The following is a 27,588-nucleotide window of genomic DNA, read 5'->3' as shown; positions in this document are numbered from 1 at the left end:
GCTGTGCCAGCACCAACCAGTGCTACATCCAGTCAATCCAAAAAGGTCTGGGACTAAATGCAATGGGAGAAAGAAGCATAAATTGACAATTCTCAGAAAATGTATCTGCCTGGTAGTGGTTCTTCAGGTTTGGGCTGTCTCTGCAATCTTTAGGTCCAAACATTTTATGCAATAAAGAGCCACGAACCATCCACCACATTAACTGAAACTTTAGAAAAGCAAATATTAACAAAATCACACATTTTAGAAAACTCTGTTAGTCTGGCATCAAGCAAACTCTCAGCTATGTTCAGGCTCCCTTATTTCTTAGATAACCATGTGTGTACCCTCAGTGCAAAGTTATTGCTGAGGGTTAGAACTAATACTCTGTGCTGTGTGTAAAATGAACTTTGGAAAAGTCCGTAAAATGCTTTGGAAACAAGATTACTGGTTTAGGGTTGAAATTAGTGTTTATTTTCAATTATCTCGCAAAGCTTTTGCAAGCCAGGTACATCTTCCATTACCCCCATGTTATAAATGACCACCCAAAATGACTAAGTAACTCAGCAAAAAGGGCAGTTTTAATTGTACAAGTAATGAAAATCACAGAGTAAAACCGTGCTGGGTGTAACCAGAGTCACTGCTCTGTTAGTAACACAACCTTAGAGCTTGCATGCTCTGCTTATATACAGTCAAAACATATTCTTTATTTCTTGTTAAATGATTCCCTTTTTAAAAAAAAATCTTTCCACCTGATTCTGTCAGGAAGGATTGCGATATTTTTGGCTTAAATTTTTACTAGAGACGCTTTGTTGCTTAAGTTTTTTTTCCTCTCGCTTGGGGGTATTCCCTCCTTAACTTAATTGCGTCTATTTCCTATTGTGTTGAGGTACCCAGCTTAATCTTTGTTTACATTGTATCTATCTTGTATCAAAAGGCTGCTTAGTTACTAACTTTGGCTTTCTTCTTTTACTCTCTTTTTGTATGTTAAACTAAGTTCATGTCTTCCTTATAGTTGCTCTGTTGCATATTCTGCAACGCCCAGATGTATAATATTCAATGCTTTTGGAATCCTATTGAATGCATTGGCAAGCCATACAGTATACTTTATTACATTTTTGACACGAATTAAGCTTATATTTCTCACACCCTAAAGCAACACAGCCTCGTGCACGAAAGCGACGGCTGCGAGATCCAACATTTGGGTCACCTATGGCAGAGGTAACAGGCCACCGGGGTAACACTCAGAAGGTATAAACCCTTACTTCGGCCTTCTTTCTGAGTCAGCCCGTTTGTTTTAAAATGAAGCCGCAAAGTCCTTTCCAGCAGAGGCGTGTCAGGAATTTCGGGGCTCCCCACCTCGCCCCGCTGTAGGGCGGTCCCCCGCGGTCCCGTGCGGCGCAGGACGGGCCGGCCAGCGGCACCTCCGGGCCCTCCGCCCTCCCACACACGCCCGCTCCTGCCCGTGCGCCGCTCCCGCCGCACCGCTCCCCGTACCTGAGCCTGCGGGCGCGGCCCGAGCGCGCAGCGGCAGAGCAGGGCGGCGGCGGCGGCGCCGAGCAGCAGCCCCAGCAGCACGGCGGGGGCCAGCAGGGCGGGCAGCGCCTGCAGCGAGCCGGCCCAGAACTGCAGCCCCACGGCCCGCAGGCAGGCCCCGGCCAACGCCATCGCACGGCGCCCGTCCCGCAGCGAGCAGAGGGGAGGTCCCGCTGCCCGGGGCCCTCCACCGCCCGCCCCCCGCCCTGGCCGCGGTGGGAGGAGACCGACGGCGGATGGATGCGGAGACTGAGGCTCGGCCTGGCGCGGTGGCAGCGCCTGGAAAGCGTCCGCCCGCCGCCATGCGGTGGCCGCTGGCCGGGCTGCTGCTGGCGCTGCTCCCCGGCGGCCCCTCCGCGCCCGCACAGCCCCTGGCAGCGGCCGCCGGGCCGGGCCCGCCCCCGGAGCCCCGCGCTGGGACGGCGGCTGCGGTAAGCGCCGTGCCCGCAGGCAGCGGAGCGGCCCCTCGGCCGGGAGGAGGGTGCGAGGCCCCGAGAAGGGAGGCCCCTGCGAGGGCAGAGCTCACGGTGTGCTCGGGGAGCAGTGCCGGCTGAGCAGCGGCGCTTCCCTGGCGCTTGGGCTGAGGGCAGCGGCCCGAAAAGCTGCCTCGGGTCGGCCTGGTGGGACAGCCGACAGGGTCGGGACTCCTCAGTACGGGAAAGACTGGAGAAGGTCTAGGGAAGGGCCACAAACATAAATAGGGGTCTGGAGCATCTCTGTTATGAGGAGAGACTGTGGGAGCTGGGCCTATTTAGTGTACAGAAGAGAAGACTGAGAGGGAATCTCGCAAATGCTTATAAATACCTCAAAAGTAGGTGCCAAGAGGATGATGCCAGACTCTTTTTGGTGGTGCCCAGCAATAGGCCGAGGACCAATGGCTACAAACTAGAACACGGGAAGTTTCACCTCGGCATGAGGAACAACTTTACGCTGAAAGGTGTCAGAGCACTGGAACAGGCTGCACAGGGAGGGATGAAGGCCCTCTCTGGAGACATTCCAAACCCACCTGGTGGTGTTCCTGTGGAACCTGCTCTGGGTGATGCTGCCTTGGCAGGGGATTGGAATGCATGATCTCCAGAGGTCCCTTCCAAGCCCAACAGTTCTGTCATTCTGTGTTGCTGCTTCACTGTGCACAGCCCTAGGTGTTTTGTCACAGGCCCACTAACTTTTACAATGTGTCTTTTATGTTTCATTCTTCTTATTTAGATTTGTGTTTGTCAAGCCATCTCAAAATGTGTTGACAGAGCTTTCTTTTGTCCATATGGAGTATATCTGAGACCGTGCACAGTAGGGGGTACAGGGAGATCACAAATCATAGTTTGTGGTGAGGCTACAGAAAGAGTAATCAACTGGAAATAGTATTGCAGGAAAATGAAAACAAACAAAAATATGCCAACTTATTCTACCAGAAGAATAAATTAATGTAGACTTTGGGAATATGTCTCTTGACAGTATTACTGCATTAATTTAATTACTTTTGAAGCATGATGTGGCCCATGGAATTGGCACTATCCGGAGCCCCTGTTGTTGCCCTCTGGTTTTGATGCTCTCTACAGCAGAGTGGAAGACTTGTGCCGAATACCCAGGCTATATTTTCCACAGCAGACTACTGAGAACTGAATGTCAGATATAGGAGAAGGGAAAACAAGGAGTGCTGTTATGTAATTTTTAATTGATGCATGTGGACATGCAAACACCATGGATTTTTGTGCACTGATTTCTTAAGAAGTAGGAAATAAAGCTTCTTAGCTAGAAAGCCACATTTTCTGAATGTCTTTATGCATGCTTAGACCACTGTCTGCTTTTGTTACAGGCTCATTTACACTGCAACTGTTGATGCTTAACATTCACATTTATATAGATGCTGTTATAATGCATAATATTTGATATTTATATTTATAAACATTTCTTTTAGTGTAAAAGACCATTGTATTGGTGTTTTATAGTTTCATCAGTGTTTTAAACTGATGTCATTATGTCTGTTCAGTCTACTGGTACACATTTCCTTAATGCAGATAGAGCTCTAGACTGCTTTAGAAATTATCTGACAAAGGTTGATTCACTGTTGATGTAATTTCTGTTGCTGCATATCCACATGCATATATGGAAATGCATAGATATAGATATGTATCTATCCACCACACAATTTTTTGTTTAAGCTTGCCACTGGAATTTCCTGTTCTTTCTGTATTTTTGAGATGTGTGGCTGCTTAAAATTAATGGTCATACAGATTGTTTAACCAATGAAAAGAAATCTCTACAGCATTAGAGAACTTTACCATAACTCAGCTTGCGTTCAAGAATTCTGAAGTGCAGGGAGGACAGTACGACAAGGTATTTGGAAATAGCCTGAAATGGAGAGCTCAGTGCCTGGGATCTCTGAGGGCTGTCTCCCAGAGCTGCTCAGAGTGTACCTGCTAGTGTTCATTTCCATGTCTCTTCTTTCTCCTCTGCAGGAGTTGCCTCTGATCCTGTATAGACATGTTTTCCTGAACAGTATGCTCTTAAACCCCAGGGTTTCTGGTGCATCCAAGTTTGTGATATGTCTTGCATTTTCTGTGATACTGGGGGAAAATGCCCTTTGTGAAGTGAGACATGTTTTCATACAAGGTTAACTAAAGTTACAGCTCTAGCAGTAACCAAAGTGATGGCTTCTCTGAGCAGCCAAAGAAGAAAATTGCCCCTAACTTGCTGTACTGTAACAGTGGTGTTGACATAAGTCAGTACTTAACATTACTCACATGCAGTGCTTGGTAGCAAACAGAAACAGCAAGTGTGGGTCACATCACTCTGCAGTTTGGTCCTTTCTAATCAGTCAGCATTCCAAACTCTCTATTATCTCCTGCAAGGAAGCATTTTTGTTAAATGAAAACTTGCTTGTAGGAGTACTACATCCTGATCAAAACACTGGGCAGGAACAATCCTTAAAAGCACTGGTTTCTTTTACTGACATTTGAGAGCTGTGATTTCTGTACCAATCTCTGTGGTCCAGGCCCAGGCAGGAGGCTGGCACAGATTGCCTTCCCACCTGCCGTTTTTAGCATGTGGTCCCTTTGAAAGTCTTTGTTAATGCTCCAGAGGAAAAATGAGTGTAACATCAGTAGACTTGATCATCTAATATGGACACATTCCTGCTGACTTCCAGTGATCACATTTTCCTGCGTCCTCCAATATGCCTTTGAAAATGGCAGAGAAAGATTATTTAATAAGAACAAATTAATAGCAAACACTTGGGCTCCACTGTAGTGCAGAGGCTCAGCTTCATAACATGAAGTGTAAGTACAATTTGAGCTCCAAGTGTGCATGGCCACGCTGGGCAGCAGAGTCTCGTAACTGCTTAACAAGCTGTTGTGTCTCTTCTGGTTAATTTTGTGAAACTCAAGGCTTTGTGGGATAGGGTTCCGTGTAACTGTGAAGCATAAATTCAGCATAAAAGTTTATTAATAGACATTTATGACAAGAGTTTTTTTATAATTGCTGTCTTCTAGGTTATTAAAGGTAATCTATGGCTTCAGAAAGAGATGAGATGCTTAGGAATGGAAGGTATGTAACTGTTTGCTCTCTCTTTTCAGTATTGTGGGAGTCCCAGGACTCATGGGGCATGGGTGTAAAAGTGAGCAGGGAACTGCAACTGTGCCCTGATGGGTTGATATCATAAAGATCTTGCACCACAGGGGACTGTTTTCTCAAAAAAGTTAGGAACAAAGGTTCTCTAGGTTCCCTATACAGCTCATCTAGAATAAAGACCCTTTGAGAAGACCTTAGTTCGTACCCTGCTCTGAATCACTTTCAGAAGGAGCCATTTTTCCTCATTGAACCTAATGGTGTAGGGGAGCCCCCTCTGATGTCCAGGGGTTTCTTCAGGGCTGTGCAAAACCCATGTTACTTAAAGCTGATCAAGACCTTATTCCTTTTCAGAAGCTAACTTAGCCTTTGTGTATTTACTAACTCTGTTGCAATACCTACTCTTCAAGCTATTTTCAAAGACCTCTGCAGTTACAACGTCTAATACACTTTTTCCTGGACCAAGTTAAAATCTTATAGTAGATCTGGAAGTATTGCTGGGATACTAACAGTCTTTACAGTGGATATCAAGTTTTTTTGTCATTGATCTCAGGTACACTGAGCATCTCCAGTAGTAGTTGTCTAATCAATCAAAACAGGGTACTCTGAGAAGTCCCTTACAGCTTGGAGTAGCTGTGTCTGAGGGCTGACTGCCACAGGCTTTTTGTAAATTTGTACAAATCACTTAATTTCCCTGAGTCTCTGGTCTTTCTTTTCCTCGTATGTGTATTATAAATAGGTTCTTCCTCACCCAAGAGTGGTAGAGATGAGCACCCTGAAAGGTTGTGACTTCCTCATACAGCACATTAACAGGGGAACACAATGACTGAAATAAACCCTGTTATCACTACAGTTGCCCAAGACATGATTTCATGACACATATTTGCCAAGAAATTACACACTTTGAAGCAGTTGTCTAGTGAGATACCTCTAATTTCTTTGCCCTATGCCATGGCTAATTCACAAATGAGTTTATTAATTTAAACACAAAAGCAAGTAATTCATATTTGCTGTGCTTTCTTGCTTGTTTTTTTCAGTATTTATTCAATGTCATCTTTTCTGTGTGCATGTTGCTTTCTGATGGGTTGCAAATTATTCACGTATTATCCACTGAGAGGAATTGCATGCAGTTTTACATTTCAGAAGAACCTTTTGGCACTAAAGAAAAAGTTGAGGATTTTGACATGCAGTACGTTTTTGTTAGTGGTTAAAATAGTGTGGCCAGCAAGACTAGGGAAATGGCATCTCTTGAACTGGATGCTAGTGAGGCTACACCTCGAATCCTGTCTTCAGTTTTGTGCCTCTAACAACAGGAAAGAGACACGGAGGTGCTGGAGCATGTCCAGAGAAAGGCAAAGAAGCTGGTGAAGGATCTGGAGAATGAATCTTATGAGAGGCAGCTGAGGAGTCTGGGGATGTTGAGCCTGGAGAGAAGAAGCCTGAGGGGAAACCTTAATCACACTCTATACAACTGCCTGAAAGGAGGTTATCAAGCATTGGAAAAGGAAGTGGTTGAGTCGCCACATGACATCCTGGATGTATTTAAAAGATTTGGAGATGTGGCACTTAAGAGACATGGTTTAGTAGTGGACTTAACTGTCCTAGGTTTATGATTGGACTTAAGGATCTTTTCCAACCTAAATGATTCTATGATTCTCTGAAACTGGCATTTTGTTAGTAGGTAAATATATGTGTTAAATAAAGGGGTTGCTACAAACACTGAATTATATGCTTAATTTTATAATGGAGAATTGTCCTGCTCTAATAAACACAAATTTTTAAACATTCTTAAAGAGGTTTTAGTGATTTGCCTAATCTGAGTACCAGACTCTCTACTTCTTACTGAAGTTCTCAATTAAAGCAGAGAGATGGAAACTTCTGCTTAAAACCTTTGTCATTGAAACTGGCAGTGTGCTGAAGTGTGGAATGGTTTGTAACAGCACACTGATCTCAGTGTTACTGTTGGGAGCTTCCTTGAGTTGTTTCTGGATAAGATGAGAAGAACAACCCCAGAATATTTTTGTGATAGGGGAACACAGTGGATTTTTGAGAGTTACATTTGAGTCTGCTCTGACTTACTGAAAACAGGCCTGGAAAGTAGGTTTGTTTTATCTTGTTGATGCCCATAGTTTCTTTGACATTGTAACAAGAAAAGCTAATGGCAACATTCAAAACTGAAATACCGTAAATTGCTACCTTTGTGTATTCATTGTTGTGTGTAATTGAAAGGGCTTCAAATTGGATCTTGTATCCTGGATGGCTTTCAAGGCAGAGAGTAATTTAGAACAACAACAAAAATATGGTAAACAAGTATATTTAACTCCTTTCTCCCCCACTGAAATAAAGCAAGGTTGATTAAAGATTTGCTGATAAATTTGGGGGGGAAACGCAAATGAGATTGTGGGATCCGAATTGAAATTCAGCCCTTGAGAGGTATGAATTAAAATTAATATCTTAGTTATATTGCTTTTCTTCCTCTCAGTGTGAGGTAATTTTTAATTCTGAACTTGACATTTCACAAACTTGTCAGTCTTCACTGTCCTACTGTAATTTGGCAGGTTAGGATGTCTGTAAAGGTACAGGAGCCTTAAGGACATACTGGAGTCTTTGCTGCAAATCTGTTGTAAGACTTTTCTATCATCCTATTTAATTGCCAAAGCCATGAATGAGGGTGGCTGGGCTTCTTTCACGAAGATTTGGGAAGGGCTCTCCCCACGTGGGGGTGTCCTTCAAGCCTGTGCAGTAGATCTTTAGGTGAGGCTCAGCGTGCGCAGAACTGGCCCCACCGTTTAAGTCCTGAGGTTCATCTGCCACGGCTGAGTGAGCTTGAATGGTGACAGTGAAGTCCTCAGGACTAGAACCTACAGCCCCCGGTATTCCCAGGAGGTCTCCCATCCAAGTACTAACTGGGCCTGACCCTGCTCAGCTTCCAAGATCTGTCAGGGTGGCACATAGCCAAGAATAACCTTCACTTTAACTTCTATCACGATGTTATACCTACCCTTCTAATGGCTGTCTGTACTACAAACATGTTTAGGACTCCACCTGTTTAGTGCAGTGCTAAAGGCTTGTATTGTGACAGGTCCATGTCCTTACATAGAACTAGTTTCTTAGCAAAGAACAATATGGTGACCACAAATGGGACAATTTGTTTTCTTAGATACCCGTCTTCCTACCCTCAGTCTGTGTGAACAGAGAGCCACTGTTATCACACTCTCCATTCAGTAGGTGTGTTTTGTACCAGGTGGGATCCTTGGTAATTGCACTCCCTGATCACCAGGCAAGTGCAGTGAGGGCTGGCAGTGGGGAGCTCTCCTTCCCAGGCCTGTGCCTCGAGTGTGGAGCCTGGAGGCCCAAAGGAGCAAGAGGTCACCACCCAAAGCAACAGGGCAAAAGCTGGAGTGACAGATAAGTACCTAGGGGGAACAGCAAAGAAAATGGAACATGAGCTAGAAGAGACTGTTCTGATCAACTGTGCATTTGTCATTTCACATGGTGGTGGCACTGCACGTTTGTGGGACTGAGCGAATGCTACAGTAACATGACTGGTAAAAGGTTACACCAATCTTCCAGCTGCTTCAATGATATTAATATTTATTTTCATGTTTTCATTTTGTTATTCAATACAAAGTTGACCCAGCAGCACTGGTAATTAGCTAGGAATATGCAGTTTAAGACAGGGTTCTGGCATATCTGTTTATATTTGGTTTATGTAGGATTAAGTCATGGGAAAACATTTTACTAATGTGCTAATTAAAAAAGATAATATTTAACAACTTGATAATACATTGTAAAAATGTGGAATTTTTAATTAAGAAAAAACAAAATTTCTTCTTAAAGGTGGTTGTTGTCTCACATCTCAAAAGAAAGCAAAATTAATGTGTTTCTTTGATGAACTGTTTCACTTGGCATCTTTGGAGATGTTTGCAGGAAAGCATCAGGTTAAGCCTCATGCTCTACTAGTTCGCTCGCTGGGAAACGTTTTGGCCTTTTCTTTTTAAAATGAGTAGGAATAGTTTCCATTTAGAAACTAATGAAAGTGAAGACCATACAGGCTTGATAATAGCTTTTCTGAAAACAGCCTGAAAAATGGCAAAGATTGAAGCTGTAAGAAGAAAAGAGTGAAAGGAACAAGGAGACCTCAGAATTGCTGTCCAAACTGGGGTGCACTGCTGAAGGGGACTGGCTATGTCACCATGGAAACTATTTGCACTTTTGAGCAGCATGGTATCCTAGTCAAGTGTTAGTATTTTTCAAGCTCAGATGAATCTATTTCTTTAAAACAAACAAACAAACAAAAAACCCAAAACAAAACAAAAAAGGATTTCAGAACAGAAATCTAGAGTATATGTGAAAACCACAGAATGTGCTATGCCTGTTCTGTCCTTTCTCAGATATTCAGCTCCCAGCTTTTCAAGAAGTCATCAGCCATTTACAGTCTATATAGAAACATACCTGAAAAGAGACAGCAGGTGAATTGATGAATACAATTATATTGTCTTGATGTTAAGAATATGCAGCAAGTTATGTGAAAAAGCAGTTATGTTCTTGTAGGTCAGCAGTTCTAGTGAGGTTAAATATGTGTGGATTAGGAAAAAGTTATTGCAGTCATTACTAGAAAAAATAATGCTGCAGAAAAGTACTGCTTTAGTGTCAGGGAAACTAGGGTATTACAGAACAGCTGTATTGTTAAAAATTAATAGGAAGAATGAGAAAAATGTTGGAGAAAGGCCGTGGCACATGTTGCCGTATGGACATGTGTAGTACTGGTTAAATCTGTTTAAACAAAACCTTCCACTGAGTGCTGGGAAGATACAAGTGGATTTGCAGAAACATCCTTGTCAACATTGAGGCTCCTTAACATTATGTTGAAAACCTGCAAAATCCCCAACCTCCAGTTACTGATGATGGAGCAGCCAAATAACACGCCTGGAGACTTCTGCAGGGAGCTGGACACATTATCTTGGGATTGTAAGTGATGGCAAAACACAATCTGAAAACAAACTCATCCATGTAATTAGTAATCCAGAGATTTATTCAGTCAAGGAACGTGATCAGTTGATTAAATTGGTTAATGTGGACTTGATATCCTCCAGAGGGGGGGTATCAGGATTTGCTGTCACATGAAAGGTGCAGTTTGGTGTTCTGATGGGGGTGTTATGCTGCACAGGGCACAAGAACTAAAGATATTTTCATGAAGCAATTAACCACTTCTTGTTGGCTGATAGCCCTCATCCAAAATTCAGAAGGAAATTATCTACTGAACAAGAATCACTTTAAAGGTAGTAGCTGCTCAACTCAGTTAATACATTTTACTGGTTTGGCTTCTGACTCTTACAAAGCCCTACCAAGAAATTTCAGGTCTTCATTCAGGTTTTCAGTTTTCTGCATTTCCTCTAGTCTGGCAAGAACAAAAAGGAGAATTGATGCTCCATCCTCACAGGAATGGGGTGGCAATTGCATTAATACATGACACAGCATTTATAAAATTCTTCTTTTTCAATGTTTGGAAATATGTATACAAAACTGCAGAGGAGATTGATTCAGTAGTCAGAGACATGTTTAGAGCCGTTGGAGGTGGGATACAATATGATACTTGGGTATGCTGGGAAGTGCCATGGCCATGTGGGCTCAGATTGGTAGCTAGCAGGTCTGTACTGTGCTTAGAATTCAGCACTGGTGTCATCCTGAGTGATTTGGGGTGTTGCTTAGTCTTGAAACAGAAATATGTCGTGCATGATTATGCTGAAAAAATTCCAACCCCAAATATATGCAGGCATTTGGTATTGTAATTATACATATTACTGTTCTCACTGAGTTTGCCATGTTATTTTTACAGTCCCTAAATTAGACCAAGTCTGTTGCATTTTTTTAACAGTGGTTTAAATAAAACTCAGAAAAGTGAATTAAAACTTAAAATATAAACACTATCTTTTTCTGGCCCATATATCAACTATTTTGTCCAATATAAACTACACCCTACTCCCTCCAAAATAAAAACCTACCTGTTCTAGGAGGGGAAGAGAGGGAAGCTCCCCAAAGTGCATATGCCCTCCTGGGTTCTGTGAGCAGCAGGATTGCATCTCATTTGTTACGTTAACAGAACTATTCTCAGTGATTCATGTGCATCAATAGTTCAAGGCTCCTTTTAAGGGTCCAATTCTGAATGCTCTGTGCGAGCCTTCTCTATCTGCAGCTAACAGTGTTTCTCTATACTGTTCTTCCAAGAAATCAGGGTCTTATCAAAAAAATGCTGCTTCTCATAATAACAAGATTTTAATGTCTTCAGCTTTTCATATTTCATTACTATGTAATAGTTTTTAATGGGAAGAAGTAATTTGACAAAAATATTCTCTTTCCAATGAGAGGTTTTGTTCATATTAATATGTATCAATGATTAAAATATGAGAAAAATAAGTAATTAAATAGAACTATTATGTAAACAATGAAAAAAGTGTTTTCTTTAAACACAAATAGCTATAATTTTGAAATTTTCTGGGCATTTTTATCTTAATTCAGCAGCTTTACCTTTTGACAATTTAGCATGGTATTGATTTCCCGTATAAACTCCTTTTATTGATGTCATAGGTGCTTTTGCTTTAGTAGATCAAAGTAAAATGATTTCAAAACTGCTGTTTGTTTTGTGTGATACAGACTAATCTTTCATGAAAACTTAAGAGTATAAGGTAGCATTTATATTGCTGATTACTAAATTGAGAAGCATTTGATTTCATGGCACTTTAATTCAACTGAAGTGTGACTGAAATATACTTTTCAACAGTGAAGTATTTCAGTTCTAAATATGTATTGGCATAGTCAATGTTTAATTGGCAGACTCTATCTTTGAAGCAGAACACCTTTAGCACTGAAGCCTCTCACGTTGTAGAGTGTTTCCATTACTTATGCTTTGCTGAAAATTTCTTTGTATTGAAAATACTAACAGTTGATTTGAAGCTGAAACCTTTTAATTCATGCTTTAGATACTTTACATTTAAATGGTAAGGAGTTTTCTGTCTATGGTGTATATGGATGTTCCCTTGGCAGGAAACAGGTTTGTTCTAACTCCTGCTGGGTTTTGTGGGGCAAATCCTGTCCGTTTCTCATCTGGCCTCAGTTTCTGTTGTCTGTAATGATTTTGAGTGCTTTGACAGGGAGCATGCTGGTCACTGTGTGCACAGAGAGTCAGGTACCATGAGCCCCATCCCTGGTTGGAGTCTGCACCATGTGTCTGCCCCACAGGAGCCAGCTTTATCTCTAATGCTGCATCTCGCCTTGGTTTCCAGCAGTGCCCTTCCCTCTGGACATTCAGGCAAGCAAAGCCCCTCACTGGCTCTTGACTTCTGCAGCTTCCGACAACCAATGGAGCCATTCGCTGTTTGCCTTGATACCCTCATGGACAAAGAAGATTTTGTTCAAACGAGAGTCTGATGTTAGCCCCCAGTTGGTCAGTAAAAGATGGTTTGCCTCTTTTAGTATTTATAAGGATGGCAGCAATTCTGTAAAAAATGAATGTTGTTGCAAATTTTCTATCCAATTAGTATATTTCTACTTCTGTCTCAGGTGAAATTATGTTCATTTGAGATGACTTCAGCTGACTAGTTGTGAGACTTCCAAAGAATTACTGGACAGATGCAGCTATGTTGTTGCTGAGTAAATTCTGATAGACACTTGGTAATTAAAATTATCTGTATAGTCTGATGAACTTTGTGCATGGTGTATTTTGCGAGGAAATTGTAATAGCCAGAACATGAATATATCTATTAAGATTCTTGTGGGAATAAGTAGTTCCTGAAAATTTTGACTAGAAAAAAAGATTAACTTTTGAGATAACTCCTTAAATATGAAGATGATTGGCTTTACATTTTTTAAAAATAATTCATTATTTACATAATTTAACTTGTGATGCAGAAATATAGTATTTTCATACACCGTGTAGACTTTTCCCCTTTCTTCATAGACTGAAGATGTGTCCAATATATCAGTGTCTTCTGAATTTGGAATAACCCTTCAGAAATGTGGTATGGTAAGTTTTCTTATATTTGTCATGTTAATTTGGTAAGAAGTTTTTACCCAAATGCCCCATAAAAAGTGTGAAAAATACTGTGCCCATGCTGAGTATTTGGGAGTATGTGCATTTTGATATGAAGATGGTCACACCCTCTGTAAGAGGCACATTTGCAATGCTGATTCAAAACAGAAGTCAGTGAAACATCTCAGGCTCTGGGGGAGTTTAAACTGTGATCAAAGTAAAAACTTCATTGTGAATTTGTAAAAGTATAAATGGGCAAATCCCAGTGAACTCTAGAATAATCAGCCATAAGGCTGGGTAGGGATAGAGACAAATTTTACGGGATGAGATAAGCATTCTGAGATACTCTCCTGGCCCAACCATTGATGCCCTTCCTGTGCTGTGTATGGACTTCTTCCAGAGGATGAAGCACTGAGCCCTGTGATGTCCATTGGGTCTTTGGGTATCCTACCACACAGCCATGGAAAAGCCATTCTGTCATAGTCTGTATATTCAGTGGGACTCACCTACACCACAGTATTTAATGAAAAAAAGTTTTCATTTCACTCAGTAAATGTTTATGAAGAACAAAGACCTCCCTGCTATAAGAAACTTTTAAACTTTCCATTTTATTTTTGCTTTATGTGGCATAGGTTGATAGGTGTGCCGAGACTGTTGCTTTTCCTTTATTTTTTTTCCTTGTATTTTTCCCCCTATTTTTTACACTGAATGAAGCAAGACTGAATTTTTATACTTACAGACAGTTCATCTTACCTGTCCCTGGGAGACAGAAAGCACATCCAACTTTAAGAGCAGTCTGAATTTGGCCACTGAAGTGCTGCATGTAGGATTCAGTAACCAGTACAGGAGAGATGACCTCATAACCTGCACCGGTTCATTTGCATACAGAGGAATGAATATGCATCACATCTCATGGCACTAATTACCGTTAATGTTGTTATTGAAATGGCAGCATACCATAATTAATGAGGCTGAATAGTGAACATTTCAGGCAAAAGAAGCAGTAACACAGCATTTTTTGCTTTTCTGACTGTAAATTCCCAATTTTTATACCAGAGCCTCTCAGAAAAAGAGTTTGAGACAGTTGCATGTTGATTTTCTCTGATGTTCACAGCACAGCCTTACACAGGCTCATGAAAAATTGCAAAATCCTGCATACAAGATCCAAGGTCACCTGTTGTAGATGCTGGGTTTAGGAGTAAATAATTTTGCAGTCCTATTGGTTGTAAATTACTGAAAACTGTATAAATATATGTGATTGTCTTCCACCTTGAGCTGCAGTTTAGTTTATTTTATTGGCTTACCTTGTCATGTAGTTCAATTCTAAGTCATCTGAACAGATGCTTTCATGCCAAGAGACAGACTGGACATATGGTGGTCTTTAGCTGTTTTAAATGGAAAAAAGTGAATTTTACCCATTTTTCTCCTCCTACCATGAATGGCTCCTCAGAGCATGGAGGTGACATATGTTTAATGCTTGGAGACAGGATTTTTTCACATCTTATTGCAGAAATACTCATATGGAAACTGTAGTATTTAAATTTTACCTATGCTTCCAGCACCCACTCCCTTCTTTTCAGAAATGTGCTTCTTTAAGAGCTTCATTCCATAATATGACATAAACTTGTCTTTAATAGGACTTCACAATGACAATAATATTTAGCAGAGAAGAAGTAAATATTTAAATTTAAATTTTTATCTTTTAATACTTTTATCTGTCTCATTTCACAATCTCATAAGCATTTGTGCATTGGAGATTATCAAATATTCTGTTATCCTCCTTTTTCCCCCCTTCCTTTTCTGTTTCTAGTTGTTCTAACTTATTGCTAACAAAGTCCCTTAATTCCTTTCAACTTCCATGGTAATTGCTTCGTCCTCTTTTTCTCTTGTCATGTCCATACTCTTTCACTCCACTGTCTTCGGCACCTGAAGTGACATCTCTTGCACGGGGTGATGATACACACGGTGCACTTCAGCAGCAGAGCAAGAAGCAGAGAGTAGGTGCTTATGCATCATCAGTGGCTGCCATTGGGTTTGGTTCCTGTAGATGGTTGGCAGCTTAACTGTCTGCTCCAAAAGCAAGAAAAAAACATAGTTGCCATGAACTCTGGTGTGATTTTGAAGTCTATCACAATTCATATTTTTAGAACTCATTTTTGCGGGGACTGCTTTATTATTTTATATTTGCTGGTGTCTAGATACAGTGTAGACATTTCCTAAAAACGAAGATCTAAAATGAGAAAGGTTTGGTCTGAATCATAATTCCATCAGACAAGGAAGTGTTAATTTAGTGTCGTTTTGAGAAGCCTCATAAACCGTCATGGCTATACTATAGGTCACATTATTATTATAGACCTCATAAACATTCAGACAATTCTGGTTTAATATGAGTTATGAAAATACCACACAGCTACTCGGTCACTGCCCCACCAGCAGGATCAGGGAGAGAATGGGAAGAGTAAGAGGTAGAAAACTCATGGGCTGAAATAAACAAAAGTTCAGTAGGGAAAGCAAAACCTGTGCACACAAGCAAATTAAAAGAAAGAATTAATTCGCTGCTTCCCATGGACATGTTCAGCCATCTCCAGGAGAGCTGGGCCCTGTTGTGCACAACAGTGGCTTGGGAAAACAAACACCATCATTCCAAACATCCCCCCTTTCCTCCTTTTTCCCCCCACTTCATACAAGTGAGCATGATGTCATATGGTCTGGAATATCCCTTTGGACAGTTGAGGTCACCTGTCCTGGCTTCCCGTGCACCCCCAACTTCCTTGCCAGTGTGGCAGTATTGAAGGCAGAAAAGACCATGGCTCAGTGTAAGCCCTGCTCAGTATCAAGCCTGTGTTCGGCACAAGTCCAAAACAGAGCCCTGTACCAGCTGCTGTGAAGAAAATTAACTGTACCCCAGCTAAAACTGGCACACAGGGAAAGGCAATTTGGAAGGTGAGAGGTCAGTAGGCAACTCTGTGTTCAAAGTAATTTCATTTAGAGGGTATAATTGCTCAGTAAGACTTACGGGCTTAATGGAATAAATGAATAAAATCACATGACTGTGTATTGCTGGAGATTGGTGATTAGCTTATGACCTTTGCCACTAACAGGAAGGAGAGCCATGAACTCCCAAGTCCACTGGTGGCTCCATCTGCCCTCAGGTAGGAAGGGTGAGTCAAGACAGGCGACATGCTTCAAAGAGGAGGGCTGCTGTGAAGAGAAAGGAAATAGAGACCAAAAAATGAATTTGCAGTGAGGGCAGCTTGGAAAAGAAACATCCTCATGGTACAAAAATTCAAAGTTAAGAATTTTCCACAGTCTGGTTATAAATTTATGATCCAATTTTGTTTTGACTGAGGCATCATGGGGATACTTAGATTCTTGATTACACTTCTGGTTCTTCATGAGCTGGGTTTCCAACTTCTGGCTTTCTTGCACTTTGTTTCCAAGCAACAGCTTGATGTACCAAAGATTAAAATCTCCATGAGAGTTTGAGATCAAACTGAGTGTAGTTTCATTTGCAGGTCACTCAGAATGCCTTCAGAAAATAAGTTTCCATGTATAATGAAGTTTTAGTTGTAATCAAGACTATGAATTTTGCTGTTAAGATGCACATACAGCTGGTTTTGCACCATTAATGCTAATACTTCTGTTTTCAGGTGGATGTTGAGCATGACCCTCAAACTGCATACATTACACTTGTGATTAATAACACCAACACATTGCTCTCAACAAACATTACTGATCTTATCCTCCTGGACAACATCACTGGTCTACACATTCAGAAAACCAGTGGGAATAAGACCACAGATGGCATACAAATTTACAGGAAAAGATTCTTGCAAGGTAACGAAATCTGCAGGGAAATAGCCCTGACTGAACATGTGGAAGAGCATCTGTTCAAATCACAATATTTATTAATTTATAGTGGTTTAAATTCTTTGTCATTTAATAGATGTGAAAAACTGGGAAAAGTTTTGAGCTGCAGTTTCCAATTCTGTTAACTCACATTTTGACTCCCACCTTTGAACTGCTTCCAATCTCCAGGGCACAGAAGTAAGCCCCTGTCTTCTCTAAAAAGTTGCAGCCATCAAAATGAAAGAGTTTTTTATGGTAGTATTTGTTCATTTTGGTTATTTTTAAAAGCTTCTGCACAAGGCATTTTAATCATATTTTGAGCCTTCTTTAGCCAAGTGATCAGGTCAGCTCACTAAGATAGTGAAGTGCATTGGAAATGCAAAAGGCCATTCAAACAGGGAAGATGATACATCAGAAATAAGGTAGTTCTTCTCCGTATCTGTCCAAGCTGAGCAAATCATAAAGTCAAAGCAAGTAATAGAGAGATAAACCTGCTCCAGTCTTGATATCAGTCTGTTCCTTTGGTAGCAGTTGGATCAGTGCATGTGCGTAAAATTTCACCTTTCTTGATTTCTATCTTCTTTTTTTTGAAGTACAAGCACATCAAAAATAAGCAGCTCGCTTTTGAGGGTCATGATATTTATCTTGAAGCTTCAGAAGTTTTCACTGATACCTGTTCATGATTGACGAGTCTATGGTCATGATGGTTTTATGGTAAAAGATTTCCAAATAGAAAAGGGAAATAAGTAGACTTGGAGCTGCTGTCTGATTGCTTAGGGGTAACCAAGCTCCATTTGTAATAACAACAGTGTGAGTAGCAGTACTGATTACAAGGCTAGTTTTGCTGAAAACATCAAGGAACTGCTGGCTCTCAACAGATATTCCCAAGAAACAATGGTCCTGAGAAAGAATAGAAAAATGGCTGATCCAGTTGGAGCTGTTATTTAATTTAGTTACAATTACTGAATCTGGAACTGAAGCTAGCTTTTCCAGCACATATATGTTGTACAAATCAGCATGAAAAATACTGAAGTGGAAGAAAATCCAGCAGAACAGATTTCTGCATAGTTTGAGGTTTGGTCATTACTGTGTTAATCCTGAAATCCACCCATACCTTGCCACTAGACCTGGACAGAAGGGCTATGCCTACACTGGCCTATGTACTGTCATGCTGAATGTTAGTCATAACAATTTTTCAGTACTTCAGTGCACTGTGAATCAGCTGAAATCAATGAATATTCAGCTGAAATCTGTCAGATTTCTCTTTGGTTTCAACAGGAGGAGAACCAGCTAGTTAGTGGTTATAATGTAGGCTGTCTGGTTTATAACAAAAAAATATTTTTAAATATGTCACATTGAGTTTTAGTATCAAAAAATGATGCTTTTCGGTAGCTTGGGGGCATCATTTAATGCAGTTTCCAGAACCTAGTCCAAATTTACTTAAGTTCTTAGAGTCAGAAAATATGAAAGATTTTGCTGAGCTTACCAGCCATGAACTGTACTCTGGATGTGGGGCATCTGCTCTGTTAGAAGGAAAAAGCTCCAGTGCTGTGCCAAGCCTTCCCCAGGGATCTTTGAGGAATTTTCCTTGGACAGAGCACATCTATCCATATCCCTCCACTCTGGACTGTGCTGGTGGACTCTGGCTGCCTCCTCTGCTGAATTCCCTTGAAGTCTGTGTCCTGAGTTTATTGCACCATGGTTCCTAGGAGAGCACTTTTGCTGGCAAGAAAGCACAGTCTAAAGGGGAATCTGAAAAGCTCCTCAAATGTTTTATTCATATTGAACTTTGTTTTCAAATTTGGCAAACATCTGTAACTGCACCTGATCTCAGCAGGGTACTCAGCTTCTCAGAGGTTGATCCCATCTTCTTGTATGAAAAAAAGATGTACGACTGTACTGGATTGTTTTCAAGTCAGTGTAGCTACTGTTCCATGTAAAAAATACAGACACAATTACTTAGGGGCCACTACCCAGGCACCGGCAGATGGACCTCACCTGCTTAATATACACACCTGGCTTTTTATCTCTGTTTTAACAGGTGGAGAACACTTTGCAGTCAACTATTCTGCACTTCTTGATGCAAAAGAAATGTGGGATGGCAGGGTCTTGACACTGCCTGCAAAGCTAACTTTCAGGAGTTCGTCACAGGTATTTACTTCACAATTTTATTTTGCTCTTCGCAATTTTTGTGTAAAAACCAGTCTCCAAGGTGGTTCTTGTCTGCCCAAGCAATGAAGCCAGCATATAATGAAATTAAATTCTTAAGAGAGCTTTTGAGTGCTTACCATGAATTTATAAATATTTTATAGTTTTTATAAACATCTGTAAACATGAGTTATTCTTCACAGCTTAGGAGGTCACGAACCTCCTTAAGTAACAGGTTTTTGTGTCGTCCTGTAGCTTTTTTTTTTCTGCTTTTTATATTTCTTTCCTGTTTATCTGTGTATCCTGGAAATAGGTGTCCCCCACAGACTTAGGTGTCTATTCCTGTAGTCTATGAGAGATTGAAGGTTTTGCCATATTTTAAAATAATTTCTTTTAATGAAAAAACAGTTTGCAACAAAGAAAAACCTCCTTGCTCATAAGAAAGACATTTTTTTAGTATGAGAGTTTAGAAGCTCTGAAAGATTTTTCAGTGAAGCTGTGAAATTGCCATCCTTGCTAATTTTTGAGAACTCAGTTGCACTGGGCTCTGAGACAAGTGGTCTAATGCTGGAGTTAGCCTGGTTTTGAGTAGAACACAGGACAAGTGATTTCTGCCAAAGTACAATTTTTCACTTTTAAAATATGACTTGATAATTTTTCTGTGGTTTTCATAATTGCATCTCATTAGAACCTGCAGATATATTTTCAATTGCCATATCTCCTTTATTTTGGAGGAGAAAATGTCCAATGTGCATGAGAGTGGTACAGATGAAGACAAATAGGGAATGTGACAGTAGAGACGTATGCACTGACTGTTGCTCCTGTTCTGGGCACCAAGATTTTTAGGCACAGAAAAATGTAATGCTGTGCCCACTAGGATATGCCTCTGTGTGATGAGAAGGGAAGTGTATCCCGCAGAGCAGCTGCTACCATGTCTCTTAGTGTTACCCCTAAGTACACATTTTCTTATCAGCTTTGTCTCAGCTTTAAGTTTAATGAAAATTAGAGCTTATCTTCTAAGGAGGTCTTTAATGCAGGTAATTTTTTTTTTATCTCACAGAATAAAACACATCTTGTATCATTGACAGCGTCATTCACCATAACTGAAGAAGAAAAGACGAAGGTAAGTTCTGTGATGTGGTATTATGTTGACTCTCCTGCTTATACTTCTGGACAATCTAAACTAAATCCTAGTAGCTACTTATGACTCATCACTCAACCATTGGCTATTAATCATACAAAAGTTCTGTCTTCTCAGATTTTAAGAGCAAGAAAACAGGACTCAGTATAAGGGCTCTTATTTTGTCTTAAAACAGCAATATTTAGTATGGAAAATCTAAAAATGCCATTATATTACTTGCTATGTTTTTTCATTTTAAGAATTGTCCAAACACAGAAAACTCTGATGAGGAATATGCTCACCTGCTCTTGTGTCTAGCCATCATGAAAAGGGTTTTCATCTTTCCCAGTGGGTGATGTTATCTTTCACCTGTTGAGACAAAGTTTCTGTATTATGCTGATACACAAGCCTTAGAAATAAAACTGCAGTAAGAGTGGCAAAGTTTGTTTGCCTTTCATTTTTTAACTAGTCATTCTTCTAATACAACTTTCTGTTCTTGGCGTCTGAATTAATGGGGTTTTTAAGAGGCTGAATAAACCTTAAAAATTACATTGATGGCAGCAAATGGTATTATTATTCTAGATAATTTTTTAAGAAATGCCCCACTGCATCCCTCAGTTTCATGGCTAATCTCTTCACCAGCTCTTTCACAAACTTCTTTTCCTCCATCAGCTGCTCATTACCTTGACAGGCTGCTGTTGCAAGAGGTCATTTTTGAAAGGGGCCGTGGCTTGCTTGGCAAGAGCACTGAGATTCTCTGTTTCAGACAGAAAAAATATTTTGTTCACTGTAGAACATTTTTGCCCTAGTTGTGTTGTTTGAAATCTAAAGTTCATATGGATGAGGCTTGCCTGCATAGGTCCTGAGGACTGGATCACTCATTCCTTCCATAAGTCATGAGTTTCTCCCCACCTTTAGAATAAGTAGTCGCTTCCAGGTTGTGCACAGGGGCCTCTTGTTCCAGTATTCTCTTCTGCTGGGGATCTCTGCCTTCTCATCTTCCATTCTTGTAACAGATCTGTCTGGACTTGGCTTTCTCTTAATTGAAGATCAAGTACACATTCTGTTAAAATGAAAGCCATAATTAAACATGATATAAAGTAGAACTATACATAGGCTAGGGAACTCATTGTTCCTGGATAAAGATCTAGTAATACTTAAAAGGATTGGACATTTGTATAGCTAAGAAATATCCATTGAATTGCCATAAATGTAGCTTTTGGAAACTGTTCTTAGAACTGTAAGCCATATAGTAACTGACTGGGTTATAAAAATAGCTTAATAAATGGTTTTCTGTAAAGTTCAGTGTGAATCAATCTGCAGCAATTGATGATGTCTAAGCTGAGACTGTAAGGTACATTGGTCTCAGCCCACCATGAAAATTCCTACAATCTGTTACTACACATAAAACCTTTTTAGTGTGTTTGGGTTTTTTCCCAACTTGAACTTTATAGTTAGGCCTCAGGAAGTTCTTGGGGACCATTCCATAGGTGGGTAAAATTAGCTCAGCTGCATTTGAACTAAGTAAAGAATTAGATTATGTAATTAAAAAGTGTGGTAAAGGTGTGTGGAAAATACTGTAAAGTTTTGAAAAATAAAGCTTAGAAATTATGGAACACACCATGTTTCACATGCATAATAGTTGTCTTTGGGCTGTGGCCAAGAATAAGGTGGTTTCAGAATGAAATCAGTTTGTGCAAGGAAATTAGAATTAAATGAAAAAGGTGCAATGTATTGTATTTCATTCATATCTTCAACAGTCATAAATGCTCTCCATCTCAGATTTCTTTTTTAAAAATGACTATTTAGGCCTGTTCATGAGTATGCTAAAGACAACACAAATATGTGACTAAGTTGATACCTAATGTTGACTTTGAGGATGGAAAAGAGAAGAATTAATTATGTAGTCAAGGCAGTGCCGTGCTAAGTTGGTCCCATCAGCTTTCACATGGTTGCTTGCACACTTGGCTACTGTTATTCATTAAAGTTTTACAAACCCTATGGATTTCTCTTCTGTGCTGCTGGAAGAAAATGCTTGGTTGCCTGTGACAAAGTAATTTTGTGGGTTATGAAAAAAATATCACTGTTGGTTATCTGAGTGTCTGTGCCAGATGTCTTCCCTTGGTTCTTCAGGGGCTGTGAGTACTGCCCTTGACTGGGTGTGTCTGATGCTGAATGCAAAGCTGTAGTGAAAAGTGTTGGTATGAAGAAATGAAACGTGAGCAATTCAGATCTATATGGACCCTGTGAGACAGAAAGCATCTACCAGCGAAGAATAAACAAGACCACAGCTGCTGCTGAGTAGTAGGGAGGAAATCACTCCCTAGGAGTTTACGCAGTAGTTTCTCACAGAATGCTGAAGATACACCTGGGAACAGCTAGGATGTTTCATCAAAACACTGGACTTGTGAGATATGGATTATAACCAATTAGGATTTGTAGTTTGATGGTGTGAGATTCAATTTAGCCAATAGAACGTAGCCTTAACCCTATATAAACCGTGTGCAGTGCATAATAAATGGCTTTCATCGTAAACCTCAAAGGCTGGTTGAGTGAAGTCCTTTTCCTCCGCATTAAAGATAGTTTACTTTAGAAAAGAACAAGAAGAAGTTCTCCTATCTAAGAATGTTGCATGGGATAGATGATAATTAGATTTTTATGAGGCTTGCTTCCCTCAGAATCATGCAAAGCAGCAGGAGCACAGCAGTTTTTGAAAGAAACTTGGGCCTATAATGCCCCTTCCCACTATTGGGATGGCTTCAGAAGTTAACGTAGGGAATGTCTTTTGAGGCTTACTGGTATGCCCGTGGTTTGAAGGTCGACTTGCAGGGCCAACACAGGTTCTGACTTGAGCTGAGGCTCTGGCACCTGCCCTGAAGCATCCTCTGTGGTGCTTCCAGATGGCATTAAGCACCAGTTGTGTTCTCCTGCTGGGCTTTGCAGCCCCCCCCAATGACATGGACTGTCCTTCCAGAGCCCATGTTCTTTAAGGATAAAAAACTAAACCATATAAAGAAACTTAAGCATACCTCTGTCGGAGCAAATTTTGATTCTAAGTGTACAGTGCTGTGAAGTAAACTGTGAATCCTCTTGGAACTGTGAAATAATAGCCTGCATTAATGTCTTGATGATCTCCTTGATAGTGACATCATTGCCTAATTCAACTGCAAACATGTTGAAAACAATGAGTTGCTGAACAACTTTAGGAGCCTTGAGAAGCTGACCCTGTGAAACAACAAAGTCCGACCTGAAGCAGTTCCTTTCAGTTAGAGATATGAAAGATTATCAGTGTACAGAAACATCAGAGAGGAAAAAAACCCCTGCGGTAAAGAATAAAATTTGCTGTTAAATTGAAATAAACCTTTTTTCACATTGCGGACCGTGTTTGATTATGGGTTCCTATGCAGAATTCCCACTGACTCCATGGAATGCTGTCAAGTTTCTGCTCCAAGAGGTGACCCAGCCCAGCTTGCAAGCAGCATGTTAATTATTTACAGTTCCTAACCCCAGCAGAGTAATTAGTTTGTGGTGAAATATAGTAATAGCTGTGCTATGTTTTTCATCCATAGATCTCATAGAACTTAACAAACACTGAATTAACTTTTGTTACGTGGAGCATGAAGTAAAAATTAATTTTTAATGCAATTCAATTTAAAGATTAAGTTAAGAGCTAAAGTGAAAGACCTACAAAACTGTTATCTGCCTCACTGTTCCAGTGCTCCTGCTACTCTTTTCTGACTCAGAAACTGGAAAGGTGCACACAGATTGAATGTTTTGTGAACTGTCAGTTACATGTTTATTCTGAACTCATGTTTATACTTTCTCTCTGTGGTATTCACTCAATTTTATTGAATCAAGAAATGGCCAGTAGTTAAAGGTAGCCAGAATCTGACTCAGTTTTCAGAGCCTCTGGGCAACATCAAATGCCATTAGTTTCAAAAAGACTTAGGAGGGTTTGATTACTTTGGAGAACAGGCTATTAAGTACTGAACACCCAAAAATTACAGCATGTAAAATTCTATCTGTGGGAGTTCTGTTGCTTAGAATTGTACAGGAATTTGGAACATAACAAACTATGCTGACTTTGAAACTGATGGAAAATACACTTTTGTTTGAAAATATTTATCCAAATATAGCAATTATAACATTATGCTGGGAAACCCCAAAGTTGGTGAAACAATTTAAAAATAATTTACTATATTGCTTACAATTATAATCTTCAAATTACCATTATGATCTGATCTTTATATGTATTTAAAATGTATTTTTAATGCATTTTAATTATTTGATCTTTTAATTTCAGATTTTGTACAGCCATGCCATCACTGCTTCAGGGTTCTTCACTGCTTTTTTCGTTTCCCTTGTATTGACATGTGCTGTTTTTCTCATCATTTACCGCACCCAAATAGTAAAATGGAGTTTCTGTAGTAAAAACCAGGTGAGTCATACTGTCTATGAGGGTTTATTTATTTTTTTAATCAACCATGTCTGATCATATAACTTGCTAGCTAAGACAGATTGTGTGAAGAGTTTTTGAAGATAAATAAAAAGCCACCAAGTGATGAATTTGGTTCACAGGTAACGAAGTCTCTAAAACCTCTAATCTTTTGCAAAATGAGATTTCGAGGTGAGTGTAAGAATGATAACCTGATCGAAACAACTGCCATCAGTACTTAGATGTTGGTTCTAGATTGGAGGAAAATCACCATTTGGCTATTAATTTCCTTTCATATTCTTCCCGTCCTCCTCTCCATCTCTCAAAATTAGAGGCACAATGTCTGGTTTATAAACAGTTGTCAGGCAAGTAGGCAACTTGTCTTGAGCACAGCACACTTGGGTACAAATTTTTTTCTGATTATCAGGAATTTTGAATTTTCGTTTCTTAGTTCGTTGGATGTGCCTTAATCTCTTGAGTGATTAAGCAAAACATATGGGTTTGTAGATATAGAGCATTTTCAGTGTTTGTTATCCAAGCTGTTCCAGTTTGGAGAAAGGATTTCAGTACATACTGGAATGGAAAGAGAAAATATAGACTCTGATAAATATTAGTCAAGTTGGCCCAAATCCAGCCCTTGCTTCTATCAATTGTGTTTGCATTTATGTAAAGTAGAGCAACTTGAATGGCAGGGAGCTGGAGACCTCAGAGTATTATCATGCTTGGAGTAGTCCTCTAAGACAGGTGAGCTAAGAGGTTTGAACCTCTCATCTGTCCAGGCAGTGGTGGATCTCTCATCCCTCTGGACTGACCAGAATAGCTCACAAATCCCTTGCAACTATTATCTGTGGTTGAAAATTACACCATCGATAATGTTTTATGTACAATAGGTCTGAAAAGTTAATATCTTTAAATGAAAAGGATGTGACTTTTTCCCTTGTTTCCTTCTACAGAAGAAAGTGTGATGATGAAGTAGTAAAAACGGTCTGGCCTGGTCCTAGCATCAGATATTTATAGTGGGTTTTGTGTATAGTAATTTTATTAACCCTCAGTCCTAAGGGCATTTCTGTGAACTGAGTCACTTCCATTACGCGTAGGATTAGTTTTTCAAGTTGTTCACCTCAAAATACTGTAAACTTACCATATATAATTTAATACCATGGCAATTTTAAAGAAAATTACCTAGAAAGTTCATAGTAGAAAATAACTTCCTTGACAACTTTCTCAAGTATTCTGTGTCTTCTATTCATTTCTTCATTTGTATTCCAGATCAGTTGCATACTAAAAAAGATCAGCCTGAAACAAAAGTTGTATATTTAATTTCAGATACATATTGCACAATCTTATACCCTTTCCAGCTCCACACTTTGATGATAAGTAGTAACCTTCTCACCCAGAGTTAAATGACAAGAAAACGAGAGCAATTACTCATTATAATTTTTTTTTAATAATCTGAAGCTTGCTACTTTTATTTTTTTTTTAGGAGGTACAGCATGAACTCAACCAATATCACAAACTGGAGCATTCTCACTTTAATTCAAGTGATCTCTTTAGTGAAGATATAATTATGAATGACCAAATCATTGATATTCTGGCCTTTGAAGAACCTGGGAACATGCTTCAAGCTTTAGAAGAGTAAGAATTCACTGTTATCCCATCACATTTGTTACATTTATCATCAGTCAAATCTTTGAATATGTTTATTATCTGCCTTTTATTATTTCATGTAGTGTCTGTTTACACATATTACTGCCCTACCTTAGGCTTCTGAACTGTTTTAAACAACCATCTATGGGAACTGAAAGTCAGCATTTCATATTGCTTCACTGATAGAAGTCACAACTCCATCTAGGCCTTACACATGCAATATTTCCAATTCAAATGAACATCTGGTTTTGTCTCTGTGGTTCACTAAGTAAAAGAAAGCTTTTCTGGCTACAAGGAAATGTTGAAAGGTTGTGTTCTACTATTGCTGAACACATTCTGCTTTTGTCCTAGAAAAGAGAGCCCCTGTTGGGTGCCAGCATTACTGTTCAGTAGTGTATTTTGGAAATACCTACATCAGAGTCTAAGGTGTTACAGTTTGTGGTGCTACCAGAAAAATACCATGTGCCTGTAATCGGTGGAACCATTTGGTAGAGCAGAGAAACACTGTTGATGTCGTTGAAAGGCCAGTCAGGGCTGTTGGACTTAAACTGCTGTTAAAAGTGATCTCTTCTTCAGCTGAATTTGATAAAAAGGTCTGATGGGAGGACTAGTTGGATGTTGTTTATTCAGTCTTACCGTTAGCTTCTGGTACGTGAGGTGAAAGGCAGTATTATGCAACTGTAAAATCTGTGGAAGCTGAAAAGTTACAGGACCATGGATGTAATTTTCTTTCTTAAAGGGTAACTAACAGCATTATTATTTCCTGCCTTTCCTTGATAATTGGATACTTATCTCTGTAAATTGTACATTGGTCCTTGCTTTTATAACTGTACAGCAACTCAGGCTTTGAGAAGACTTATCCTGAAAAATCATTATGTGAATATTGGAAGAACAGGATCAACCATTTTTTTAAAATCACTTTAGTATTAATTTATTTCAAGGATAGTTAGTATCTATCTAGGTTGAAAAAACCCTGCTGGACTATTTTCAGATTAGAAAGGTAAATATTCTTACAAACCTTTGAATAGGTTTATTTTTATAACAGGATTATTTCTAAACCTATAAAATGGGATTCATATCTTAGTTTAGGTATGTATCCAGGGGCTAAAGATTTTAATATTCTTATGGAACTTGTGCATATTTCTCTTCCTTTTCTTTCCTCACAGTTTCTATTTTGTTTTCCTCTAAGCAGATAGAGCATTCAGTGAATCAAGTAGATGCCCATTAGCAAATACTCACTAACCTTCGCGTTCTGAGCTATCTTCTTTCTTCCAGGATGAG

General features: G+C 39.8%; 2 protein-coding genes across 7 annotated transcripts in view; one reads left to right on the top strand and one right to left on the bottom strand.

Moving 5' to 3' along the window:
• Positions 1–1,881, bottom strand: part of EVC (EvC ciliary complex subunit 1) — a 51,990-nt gene extending 50,109 nt beyond the window's left edge. The window contains exon 1 of the mRNA XM_071556816.1: positions 1,477–1,881. Within this exon, the coding sequence (XP_071412917.1) occupies positions 1,477–1,647 (171 nt within the window). The 5' untranslated portion in view covers positions 1,648–1,881. The remainder of the gene's footprint in view (positions 1–1,476) is intronic.
• The window catches only part of EVC2 (EvC ciliary complex subunit 2), a 71,646-nt gene continuing 45,502 nt past the window's right edge, over positions 1,445–27,588 (top strand). For 5 of the 6 annotated variants that reach the window (XM_071556815.1, XM_071556811.1, XM_071556813.1 and 2 more), the window contains exons 1-9: positions 1,445–1,946; positions 5,004–5,058; positions 12,363–12,523; positions 13,037–13,102; positions 16,759–16,945; positions 18,999–19,108; positions 20,166–20,228; positions 24,529–24,663; positions 26,144–26,295. In XM_071556815.1, coding sequence (XP_071412916.1) covers positions 1,752–1,946; positions 5,004–5,058; positions 12,363–12,523; positions 13,037–13,102; positions 16,759–16,945; positions 18,999–19,108; positions 20,166–20,228; positions 24,529–24,663; positions 26,144–26,295 — 1,124 coding nt within the window. In that variant the 5' untranslated portion in view covers positions 1,445–1,751. The remainder of the gene's footprint in view (positions 1,947–5,003; positions 5,059–12,362; positions 12,524–13,036; positions 13,103–16,758; positions 16,946–18,998; positions 19,109–20,165; positions 20,229–24,528; positions 24,664–26,143; positions 26,296–27,588) is intronic. The other variant, XM_071556812.1, reaches the window with a different exon arrangement.

This window comes from Pithys albifrons, chromosome 5 (genome assembly GCF_047495875.1).
Source record: "Pithys albifrons albifrons isolate INPA30051 chromosome 5, PitAlb_v1, whole genome shotgun sequence".
Taxonomy (NCBI): Eukaryota; Metazoa; Chordata; class Aves; order Passeriformes; family Thamnophilidae; genus Pithys; species Pithys albifrons.
Note: the sequence above shows the minus strand (reverse complement) of the source record. Positions and strands in the feature narration are given on the sequence as shown.